Source organism: Scyliorhinus torazame, chromosome 15, assembly GCF_047496885.1.
Source record: "Scyliorhinus torazame isolate Kashiwa2021f chromosome 15, sScyTor2.1, whole genome shotgun sequence".
Taxonomy (NCBI): domain Eukaryota; kingdom Metazoa; phylum Chordata; class Chondrichthyes; order Carcharhiniformes; family Scyliorhinidae; genus Scyliorhinus; species Scyliorhinus torazame.
The window spans coordinates 139,975,708-139,988,527 of NC_092721.1; the positions used below are offsets into that span (position 1 = coordinate 139,975,708).

Here is a 12,820-nt window from a genome sequence, read left to right on the forward strand (position 1 = left end):
GCACCGGCCCCGACACAACATGGCGCAGGACTACAGGGGCCGGCGCGTAGGAAAGAAGGCCCCCAGCCACAGAGGTTGGCCCGCCAATTGGTGGGCCCCGATCGCGTGCCAGGCCACAACGGATGCCCCCCCCCCCCAAAGGCCATCACCCGACCCTTACACGCTGAGGTTCTGCTGGCCCAGAGCACGTTAGAATGGCACCGGCGTGACTTGGCTCTTTTCTTACGGCCTCTGGGCCCATCCGGAGAATCACCGGGGGGGGGGGCGCGTAGAGCAGCCCGCGACCGTCGCCGTGCCAACCACGGCGGCGCCAATTCTCCACCCTGCAGAGAATCGCTTGCCTGCGTCGGGGTGGTGTTGCGCGATTCACACAGCCCACCGCCGATTCTCCAACCTGGTGTGGGGTCGGAGAACCCCGTCCCCTTTATTGTCCAAAGTCCGCTATGTAGTACTGTATGGGGTCAGCATCGGAAACTGCCCAGCAGGTTAAAGGCCTTTTCCACGTGATGACACAACCGTAGTGGGTCAGATTACAAACAATGATGAGTCAGAGTACAGGAGGGAGATAGAGAACCTAGTGGCATAGTGTAATCACAACAATCTCACCCTCAATGTCAGCAAAACTAAGGAGCTGGTCATTGACTTCAGGAAGTGAAGTGTCGTGCACACCCCTGCTGCGTCAATGGTGCCGAGGTGGAGATGATTGACAGCTTCAAATTCCTAGGTGTGCACATCACCCACAATCTGTCCTGGTCCACCACATCAATGCTACGACCAAGAAAGTGCCTATACTTCCTAAGGAAACTAGGGAAATTCAGAGTGTCCACATTGACTCTTACCAATTTTTACAGATGCACCATAGAAAGCTGCATCAGTTTAGTATGGCAACTGCTCGGCCCAAGACCATAATAATCTACAGAGAGTTGTGAACACAGCCCAGTCCATCACGCAAACCCATCTCCCATCTACAGAGGAAAGTGGGCAGAATAATCAAAGACCCCTACCACCCGGGTTATTCTCTTTGCCAACCTCTTCCATCGAGCAGAAGACAGAAAAGTCTGTGAATGCGCACTAACTGGTTCAAAAACAGCTTCTTCCTCGCTGTTACCAGACTCCTCAATGACCCTCTTATGGACTGATCTGATCTCTCTACACATCTTCTCTATTGTTGTAGCACTTTATTCCGTATGCTGTACCCGATGTCTATGTATTTGCATTGTGTACTTTTCTTATGTCCTATTTATTTTTCAAGCATGGAACAATCTGCCTGGACTGTACGCAGAACATGACTTTTCACTGTACCTCGGTTAACTTGACCATAAATATAAATCTAGACATCAAACTTGCCTCAGCCTTGCATTCCCAGATGTTGGCGGGTAAATACGCCACAGTCAAGAACAGCAATGGTGTTGCCTATACAGGCGTAAGCTGATCAGACAGTTCATACCAGGAGACACAGTCTATGGCAGGAACTTCGGCAATGGCACCAAGTGGGTTCCAGGAACGATAGTTCGACAGAGGAGGCCAGTTCCATAGCAGGTTCGGCCACAGAACCGAGAAATAAAGAAGTATCTCGTCCATCTCCATAAAAGGAGACCAGTAGCAGCAAAACTCGTCCAAAGGAGCCTGCTCCTATTTGGACAGTCCCGGCACCAGCAGCTATGAAGGTGTTGCCCTGAGGGGGCAGAAATGAGGGAGACCCAAGCATCGGACGTTTCTGACTGTGAATAGACCGAGAGGAACAGCCACCAGTGGTGGTTCAAACACAACGATCAGCAAGGAAGCGCCGTTTGCAGTAAGCTTCCCTGCTGAGGGCTCCCATCAGCAGAACAATGGTTAGTACTGTTGCTTCACAATTCCCGGCTTGGGTCACTGTCTGTGCGGAGTCTGCACGTTCTCCCCGTGTCTGCGTGGGTTTCCTCCCACAAGTCCCGAAAGTGCTTGTTAGGTGAATTGGACATTCAGAATTCTCGGTGTACCCGAACAGGCGTCGGAGTGTGGCGACGAGGGGACTTTCCCAGTAACTTCATTGCAGTGTTAATTAAGCCTACTTGTGACACGAATAAAGATTATTATAATGTTCAGCCCAAATGGGAGCCAAAGCAGGATAGTCTCGGCCATGACCTAAAGTGTATTGTGCAAATAGTTACTTTCCAATAAAAGTCAGTTTCTTTAAGCCTCTTGTGCGGACTCCTCTGTGGCCACTTTGCTTATTTGGCTTATTTTTTTAATTTTTTATTTTTTCTCTCACACTTCCTCCCTTTCCCTCCCACTCCCCATTCTCCCCACTCCCCCCAATCCTCCCTCCCCCATCCCTCACTCCCTCCCCCATCCTCACTCCTTCCCCCATCCTCACTCCTTCCCCCATCCTCCTCCTCACTCTCCCCCCCATCCTCCTCCTCACTCTCCCCCATCCTCCTCCACACTCCCCCCCCCCTTCCACACTCCCCCCCCCCTTCCACACTCCCCCCCCCTTCCACACTCCCCCCCCCTTCCACACTCCCCCCCCCTTCCACACTCCCCCCCCCCCTTCCACACTCCCCCCCCCTTCCACACTCCCCCCCCCTCCACACTCCCCCCCCCTACCACACTCCTCCCCCCCTTCCACACTCCCCCCCCCTTCCACACTCTTTCCCCCCCAATCCCTACCCCCCTCCCCTTTTCCCCCCAATCCCTATCCACCCTCCCCAATCCCTATCCCCCCCTTCCCCAATCCCTATCCCCCTTCCCCAATCCCTGTACCCCCTCCCCAACCCGTTCCCCCCCCTCCCTCCCCAATCCCTATTCCCCCATCCCCCAATCCCTATTCCCCTCCTTCCCCCAATCCCTATTTCCCCCCTCCCCAATCTCTATTCCCCCCTCCCCAATCCCTATTCCCCCCCTCCCCAATCCCTACCCCCCCCAATTCCTATCCCTCCCAATCCCTATTCCCTTCCCTCCCCAATCCCTATTCCCCCCTCCCCAATCCCTAACCCCTTCCCAACCTGTTCCCCCTCCCCAAGCCCTATCCCCCCCTTCCCTCTCCATTCCCCCCCAATCCCTATCCCGCCCTCCCCAAGACCAATCCCCCCTTCCCTCCCTATTCCCCCTCCCCCAATCCCTATTCCCCACAATCCCTATTGCCCCCAATCCCTATTCCCCTCTCCCTATTCCCACCCTCCCCAATCCCCTTTCCCCCCTCCCCAATCCCTATTCCCCCGAAATCCCTATTCCCCCCCAATCCCTATTTCCTCTCCAATCCCTAGCCCCCCTCTCCAATCCCTATCCCCCCCTCTCCAATCCCTATCCCCCCCCCAATCCGATTCCCCCTCTCCAATCCCTATCTACCCCTCCCCAATCCCTATTCCCCCCTCTCCAATCCCTATCCCCCCTCCCATCCCACCCATCCCCAATCCCTATTCCCCTCCAATCTGCAATCCCTATTGCCCCCTCTCCCCAATCCCTATTCACCCCCCCTCCCCAATCCCTATCCCCGATTCCCCCATCCCACCAATCCCTATTCCCCCCTCCTCAATCCCTATCCCCCTATTTCCCCCCCCCTCTCCCTATTCCACTCTCCCCAATCCCTATTCCCCCCTCCCTAATCCCTATTCCCCCTCCCCAATCCCTATTCCCCCCTCCACAATCCCTATTCCCCCCTCCACAATCCCTATTCCCCCCTCCACAATCCCTATTCCCCCCCTCCACCCAATCCCTATTCCCCCCCCTCTCCCCAATCCCTATCCCCCCTCCCCAATCCCTATCCCCCCTCCCCAATCCCTATCCCCCCTCCCCAATCCCTATCCCCCCTCCCCAATCCCTATTCCCCTCCTCCCCAATCCCTATTCCCCTCCTCCCCAATCCCTATTCCCCTCCTCCCCAATCCCTATTACCCCCTCTCCCCATCCCTATTCCCCCCCACCCAAATCCTATCCCCCCACCCCAATCCCCCCTCCCCAATCCCCTCATCCCAATCCCTATCCCCCCTTCCCTCCACAATCCCTACTCCCCCCAATCCCTACTGCCCCCCTCATCCCTATTGCCCCCCATCCCTATTTCACCCCAATCCCTATTCCCTTCCCCCCAATCCCTATTCCCCCTTCCCCAATCCCTAATCCCCCCAATCCCTATTCCCCCTCTCCAATCCCTAGCCCCCCTCCCCAATCCCTATTCCCGCCCAATCCCTATTCACCCCTCCCCAATCCCTATTCCCCTCCCTCCCCAATCCCTATTCCCCTCCCTCCCCAATCCCTATTCCCCTCCCTCCCCCAATCCCTATTCCCCCCTCCCTCCCCCAATCCCTATTCCCCCCTCCCTCCCCAATCCCTATTCCCCCCTCCCTCCCCAATCCCTATTCCCCTCCCTCCCCCAATCCCAATTCACCCCTCCCCAATCCCTATTCCCCCCCCTCCCCATTCCATATTCCCGATCCCCCCTCCCCAATCCCTATTCCCCCCCCTCCCCAATCCCTATCCCCCCACACAAATCCCCCCTCCCCAATCCCTATGCCCCCCTCCCCAATCCCTATTCCCCCCATCCCCAATCCCCATTCCCCCCCATCCCCAATCACCCCCTCCCCAATCCCTATTCCCCCCTCCCCAATCCCTATTCACCACCTCTCCCCAACCCCTATTCCCCCATCTCCAATCCCCCCTCCCCAATTCCTATTCCACTCTCCACAATCCCTATTCCGCCCTCTCCCCATCCCATTTCCCCCCCTCTCCCCAATCCCTATTCCCCCCCTCTCCCCAATCCCTATTCCCCCCCTCTCCCCAATCCCTATTTCCCCCCTCTCCCCAATCCCTATCCCCCCCTCCCCAATCCCTATCCCCCCCTCCCCAATCCCTATCCCCCCCTCTCCCAATCCCCCCTCTCCCCATCCCTATTTCCCCTCCAATCCCTATCCGCCCTCCTCAATCCCCTCATCCCAATCCCTATCCCCCCCAACTCCTGTTCCCCAATCCCTATCCCCCCTTCCCTCCACAATCCCTATTCCCCCCCCAATCCCTATTGCCCCCCCATCCCTGTTTCCCCCAATCCCTATTCCCTTCCCCCAATCCCTATTCCCCCCCAATCCCTAGTCCCCCCTTCCCCAATCCCTATCCCCCCTCCCCAATCCCTGTCCCCCCTCCCCAATCCCTATTCCCGCCCAATCCCTATTCCCCTCCCTCCCCCCAATCCCTCTCCCCAATCCCCCTCCCCAATCCCTATTCCCCCCTCCCCAATCCATATTCCCCCCATCCCCAATCCTATTTCCCGATCCCCCCTCCACAATTCCTATTCCCGCCCATCCCCAATCCCTATTTCCCCCCATCCCCAATCCCTATTTCCCCCATCCCCAATCCCTATTCCCCCCCATCCCCAATCACCCCCCTCCCCAATCCCTATTTCCCCCATCCCCAATCCCCATCCCCTATTCCCCCCATCCCCAATCACCCCCCTCCCCAATCCCTATTCACCCCTCTCCCCATTCACCCCAACACATTTCCCCCCACCTCCCCAATCCATATTCCCCCCTTCCCCAATCCCTATTTCCCCCCTCCCCAATCCCTATTCCTCCCTCCACAATCCCTATTCCCGCCCTCCTCAATCCCTACTCCCCTCCCCAAACCCTATTACCCCCTCTCCCCAATCTCTAATCCCCCCTCCCCAATCTCTATCCCCCTTCCCAACCTGTTCCCCCCCTCCCCAAGCCCTATCCCCCCTTCCCTCTCCATTCCCCCCCAATCCCTATCCCGCACTCCCCAAGACCAATCCCCCCTTCCCTCCCCAATCCCTATTCCCCCTCCCCCAATCCCTATTCCCCACAATCCCTATTGCCCCCAATCCCTATCCCCCCCAAACCCTATTTCCCCCCCAATCCCTATTCCCCTCTCCCTATTCCCACCCTCCCCAATCCCCTTTCCCCCCTCCCCAATCCCTATTCCCCCGAAATCCCTATTCCCCCCAATCGCTATTTCCTCTCCAATCCCTAGCCCCCCTCTCCAATCCCTATCCCCCCCTCTCCAATCCCTATCCCCCCCCAATCCGATTCCCCCTCTCCAATCCCTATCTACCCCTCCCCAATCCCTATTCCCTCCTCTCCAATCCCTATCTCCCCTCCCATCCCCAATCCCTATTCCCCTCCAATCTGCAATCCCTATTGCCCCCTCTCCCCAATCCCTATTCACCCCCCCTCCCCAATCCCTATCCCCCCTCCAATCCCTATCCCCCCAATCCCGATTCCCCCATTCCCCCATTCCCTATTCCCCCCCTCCTCAATCCCTATCCCCCCTCTTCCCAATCCCTATTCCCCTCTCCCCAATCCCTATTCCCCCCCCTCTCCCTATTCCACTCTCCCCAATCCCTATTCCACTCTCCCCAATCCCTATTCCCCCCTCCCCAATCCCTATTCCTACTCCCCAGTCCCTATTCCCCCCCTCCCTAATCCCTATTCCCCCCTCCACAATCCCTATTCCCCCCTCCACAATCCCTATTCCCCCCCTCCACCCAATCCCTATTCCCCCCCTCTCCCTATCTCCCCCCCTCCCGTTCCCCAATCACTATCCCCCCTTCCCGCCACAATCCCTATTCCCTATTCCCCCCCAATCCCTACTGCCCCCTCATCCCTATTGCCCCCCATCCCTATTTCACCCCAATCCCTATTCCCTTCCCCCCAATCCCTATTCCCCCCCTTCCCCAATCCCTATTCCCCCCCTCACCAATCCCTAATCCCCCCATCCCTATACCCCCTCTCCAATCCCTATTCCCGCCCAATCACTATTCACCCCTCCCCAATCCCTATTTCCCCCCTCCCCAATCCCTATTCCCCCCCCTCCCCAAACCCTATTGCCCTCCCTCCCCAATCCCTATTTCCCTCCCTCCCCAATCCCTATTTCCCTCCCTCCCCAATCCCTATTCCCCTCCCTCCCCAATCCCTATTCCCCTCCCTCCCCCAATCCCTATTCCCCCCTCCCTCCCCAATCCCTATTCCCCTCCCTCCCCCAATCCCAATTCACCCCTCCCCAATCCCTATTCCCCCCCCTCCCATTCCATATTCCCGATCCCCCCCTCCCCAATCCCTATCCCCCCACACAAATCCCCCCTCCCCAATCCCTATACCCCCCCAATCCCTATATCCCCCATCCCCAATCACCCCCTCCCCAATCCCTATTCCCCCTCCCCAACCCCTATTCCCCCATCTCCAATCCCCCCTCCCCAATCCCTATTCCCCCCTCTCCCCAATCCCTATTCCCCCCTTCCACAATCCCTATTCCCCCCCTCCCCAAATCACTATTCCCCCCCTCTCCCAATCCCTATTCCCCCCCCCACTCCCCAATCCCTATTCCCCCCCTCTCCCCAATCCCTGTTCCCCCCCTCTCCCCAATCCCTGTTCCCCCCCCTCTCCCCAATCCCTGTTCCCCCCCTCTCCCCAATCCCTATCCCCCCCTCCCCAATCCCTATCCCCCCCTCCCCAATCCCTATCCCCCCCTCCCCAATCCCTACCCCCCCCTCTCCCAATCACCCCCTCCCCATCCCTATTTCCCCTCCAATCCCTATCCCCCCCCGCCCCTATCCCAATCCGCCCTCCCAAATCCCCTCATCCCAATCCCTATCCCCCCCTCAACTCCTGTTCCCCAATCCCTATCCCCCCTTCCCTCCACAATCCCTATTCCCCCCCAATCGCTATTGCCCCCCCAATCGCTATTGCCCCCCCATCCCTGTTTCCCCCCAATCCCTATTCCCTTCCCCCAATCCCTATTCCCCCCAATCCCTAGTCCCCCCCTTCCCCAATCCCCCCCAATCCCTATCCCCCCTCACCAATCCCTATTCCCCTCCCCATCCCCCCCCTCACCAATCCCTATTCCCCTCCCCATCCCCCCCTCACCAATCCCTATTCCCCTCCCCCTCCCCAATCCCTATTCCTCCCCCTCTCCCCAATCCCCCCTCTCCTCCCCAATCCCCCCTCTCCTCCCCAATCCCCCCTCTCCTCCCCAATCCCTATTATCCTCATCCTCCGCCGCCCGAAGCGAGCAGCCTAACGACGCCGCACCTACCGGCCCGTGGACAAGAAGCGCTTATTTGGCTTATTAATGAATTAGTAGTTTGTGAGGATCTTGAGGAGGTTGAATTGCTCATCCAATTCAAATTTGTTAATGAATGCAAAACGGGTTCAGTGCATTTGGTCCGTCAAGTCTGCACCGGCTCTTGAAAAGAGCACCCTACTTAGGCCCATGCCTCCACCCTATCCCCGTAACCCCACCTAACCTTTTGGACACTAAGGGGCAATTTAGCATGGCCAATCCACCTCTCCTATACATCCTTTGGAGTGTGGGAGGAAACAGGAGCACCTGGAGGAAACCCACGCAGACACAGGGAGAAAGTGCAAACACAGAGAGTCACCCGGAATTGAGACTGGGACCCTGGAGCTATGAGGCAGCAGTGTTAACCCCTGTGCCACCGTGCCACCCACCAACTTTGTATCATTAGGTAAAACTAAATAATAACTGTCCTTTAAGGGGGGATGTCTAAGGTGACCAGTTAAGGAATCATTTGGGGGGGGGGGGGGGGGGGCTGGCGCTAAGGTGAACAGTTAAGGAACCATTTGGTCCCCATCGTTAATATTCAAGTCAAGGTATCGATCCCAGTGATTTAGCTAAGTTTTGGGAGCTATCTTTTCCTCTTTTCCGTCTCCCTGAAGCTTATAAATCCTCCATCTTTAGTCGATTTAAAACAAAACTAAACACTTGTATATTACAAACACAGGTGACAGCCCAAGAATGAAAGTAAATTGGAAGAACCGTTATTGTGAATTTGATGCTTTCCATCATACTTTACCTTATATTTTCAATTGCGTGGGTAACTTGTTGTTCAACTGTATCATAAAGAGTGATTCTGTACCCTGCGCTTGCAAACAACATGGCCCAGCTCTGTCCAATGAGTCCACTAGCAAAATACAATATTAAAAAAAGTATCGTATTACTCGAATTGAAGCTTTACAAAACAATGGACCAAATATCATGTAAACGAACGACATATGCACCCACTGTAACTTTTGATAAAACAATTACCTTCCCACGATTAAAATGCTGCCCTTTTTGCGGTCCGACATGATTCCTTTTGCTTAAATTCAGGCAAATTCTCCAAGCTGGGCGCGCGGCCTCTGGAGTTCGCTCTTCCAGGGGAGGGTCCAAATATCCTCACACATGCCAGCGTGCACGTCCATTGGCTCGGCACACAGAATCCATGCAGCGCCAGGCTGTCAGCAGTGTGAGCCCCACAGTAAAACACAATGCAGTCACAATCCAAAATGTTTATGGTATTAGCTTTCACCGGGTAGCAATAGCGTGTCACAAACTCGAAAATATCACTGTTCGGTGTTTTCCCTCTCCAGATGGTTCAAATTCTACATACTTGCATCAATGGCGGAAAGCAATACAGTAATATACATTTATACAACGCTTTTCACTATTATAATCAAAATACTTTTGACGTGCTGTCGCGGTTTCAATGTAGCACACAGAACAGCACGGATTCACAGTCAGCAATATTTATAAATATACCAGATTAGTAGGGTGGCCAAACGTCGGGTTTTTCCCCGGTCTGGCACTGTCAGGTACCAGGTGAGTTTTGTATTTTGACCCTTCGTCTGCTCAGCTCAGTAAAGCATCGGCAGGAAGCAATTTCTTTCCCCTGACTCCAGCAGCTATTTTGCTTCTTGCCCGGAGCAATGTCAACTGCATTGTTCTTGGAACTAGAGGTTCAGGAATTGGATAAGGAGGTTTGGACATTTTCTTCAAATTCATGGATAACATTTACATGACAGGTGACTTACGGAAGGCTATGAGGCTTGGTAGGACTTTGATAATTTCGAAAAATGGACGATTATTCCAGAGGTCATCATGGAGTTTCATATATCAATGGAGTTTAACTGACTATATACCAGATTGCAGCGATTCCACTCAGAAATTTATAATCAGTACTTGCCTTTAAATTATTGGAGTGTGCTAGGATATCAAACATGGATAGGTTCTTGGTTTTAACTGGAATTAGATTCAAAGAGAGAAAAATGCTTTTGGATCATATGTCCAAAGCCTTAAAAAACATTGGAAAGCATTCATTTACAGACGCTTTTACTGTACAAATGGGCTCTTCAACAGTGACACCGAAGCTGGAGGATACAATGCTAGCAGCATTTTAAGACCATTCGAATATAAGGCCCAAATCTCAGTATCAAAGAAGAATTACAAACAAAAAGGGCGAGGACAGAGATCCCTTTTGGGTCCTATAACAGGCAGTGGGACTGTGGTGAACCACTGTAATAGGAGATGTAAGGTAGGACCTGCACTACAGGTTCGCCGGTAGCTCCTGCCGGCTGGCTCTGCCCACGGAGAACTGTATAAATATGTATGACCTCCAGTGCCCTGCCATTTCGCCAGCTGCAGCAGGAGGCCACACATCTGACTGAAATAAAGCCACAGTTGTACCCAACTTTAGTCTTTGTGCAATTGATCGTGCATCAATTTATTACAGTCAGATTTTCCACAGAATGGATATCCAAATTAAGCCCGTTCACTTGCAGCTGGATCCGCACTCGCCCGACGCCAGGAAAGACTTTACTCACTGGCTAGCATGTTTCGAGGCTTACATCAACGCGTCGGTCCCCGCGCCAACGGAGGCTCAGAAGATAAACGTCCTGTACTCCAGACTGAGCTCCAGCGTGTTCCCGTTGATCCAAGACGCCACGAATTACACAAAAGCAATGGAACTCCTCAAAGAACACTATGCGCAGAAGATGAACATGCTCGCAACTACCTTGTGAGTCCATCAAAGACTTCTGGCGGGCCCTAATCCCACTCGTCTGGGACTGTGACTGTCAGACCGTCACGGCCGCCGAACACGCGAATATCCTCATACCCGATGCCTTCGTGACAGGGATTGCGTCGGACTGCATCCGAGAACGATTGCTGGAAGGGGCCACGCTCGAACCGACAGAGACGAAAACCTTGGCGCTCTCCATGACGGTCGCATCCCGTAACGTACAATCTTACCTCTCCCGCCTCACTGCCCATCCTTCTACTCCTTCCTATCCCTCCTGGACCCCGCCGATGACCTCCTCTGCGGTCAGCAGAAGCACCCCTGCCAACACTGCCCGGCCCGCACTGCCATTTGTAAAGCCTGCAGTAAAAAGGGCTACTTCACGGCTGTGTGCCAGGCCCGCGCAGTCGCTGCAATCGCGCCCGCTATCGCCCCCTCCCCCACGCCAGACACACAATGGGAGCCGCCATCTTCTCCTCCCGGGTCCATGTGCGACCAATGGGCGCCACCATCTTGGCCCGATTCCGCAATGTGCGCACCATTGGCGCTGCCATCTTGTCCCGACACCACAATGTGCGCACCATGGGCGCCGCCATCTTGTCCCGACACCACAATGTGCACACCATGGGCTACACAGGGTAGCCCATGGGGAAACGTCCCCCACAGGGCCTCCGGATATCCCGACATCGGAACAGCACACGCTCGCCACCCGAAGCATTCGATGGTTACCCGCAGCTCGCTTCGATGACGCTGGACCAATCTCGCCCGCACAACCTGGCCACCGCGTCGACGACAGTTAAAATCAACGGCCACGCGACCTCGTGCCTGCTGGACTCCGGGAGCACCGCAAGCTTCATTCACCCAGATACGGTAAGGCGCGGCTCCCTCGCGGTCCACCCTGCCAATCGAAGGATCACCCTAGCCTCCGGATCCCACTCCATCCCGATCCGAGGCTTTTGTACAGTCACTCTCACCGTCCAGGGCGTAAAATTTAGTAACTTCCGCCTCTATGTTTTCCTAATCTCTGCGCTGCACTCCTGTTGGGCCTGGATTTCCAGTGCAACCTCCAGAGCCTCATCCTCAAATTCGGCGGGCCCTTACCCCCCCTTACAGTTTGAGGTCTCGCGACCCTCAAGGTCTATCCCCCCTCCCTTTTTGCCAATCTAACTGTGGATTGCAAGCCCGTTGCCACTAGGAGCAGACGGTACAGCACCCAGGACAAGACCTTCATCAGGTCCGCAGTCCAGCGGCTGCTTAAGGAGGGTATTATCGAGGCCAGCAACAGCCCCTGGAGAGCCCAAGTGGTAGTGGTTAAAACTGGGGAGAAACACAGGATGGTCGTGGACTACAGCCAGACCATCAATCGGTACACGCAGCTCGACGCGTACCCCCTCCCACCCATATCTGAAATGGTCAATCAGATTGCGCAGTACCGGGTCTTCTCAACAATTGACCTGAAATCCGCCGACACCAGCTCCCCACCTGGAAGTCGGACCAGCCATACACTGCCTTCGAGGCGGACGGTCGCCTCTACCACTTCCTTAGGGTCTCTTTCGGTGTCACAAATGGGGTCTCGGTCTTCCAAGGGGAGATAGACCGAATGGTCGACCAGTACGGTTTGCGGGCCACCTTTCCGTACTTAGATAATGTCACCATCTGCAGCCATGAACAGCAGGACCACGATGCCAACCTCGATAAATTCCTCCGCACTGCCACTCTTCTCAATCTGACCTACAACAAAGAGAAGTGTGTGTTCAGCACGACCCGGTTAGCCATTCTCGGCTATATAGTCCAAAACCCTGAATTCTCGGGCCCGACCCCAACCGCAAGCACCCCCTCATGGAACTTCCCCTCCCCCACTGCCCCAAGGCCCTCAAACGCTGCCTGGGGTTCTTTTCCTACTACGCTCAGTGGGTCCCAAACTATGCGGACAAGGCCCATCCACTCATTCAGTCCACCCAATTCCCCCTTGCGGCCGAGGCACAACATGCTTTCGCCCGCATCAGAGCAGACATTGCCAAGGTCGGGATGCGTGCAGTGGACG

General features: G+C 55.2%; 1 protein-coding gene across 1 annotated transcript in view; it reads right to left on the reverse strand.

The window, feature by feature from the left end:
• Positions 1-9,354, reverse strand: part of cryl1 (crystallin, lambda 1) — a 228,182-nt gene extending 218,828 nt beyond the window's left edge. The window contains exons 1-2 of the mRNA XM_072476829.1: positions 9,030-9,354; positions 8,797-8,904 (exon numbers count right to left, since the gene is read on the reverse strand). Coding sequence (XP_072332930.1) covers positions 8,797-8,904; positions 9,030-9,070 — 149 coding nt within the window. The 5' untranslated portion in view covers positions 9,071-9,354. The remainder of the gene's footprint in view (positions 1-8,796; positions 8,905-9,029) is intronic.
• Positions 9,355-12,820: the final 3,466 nt, after the last annotated feature.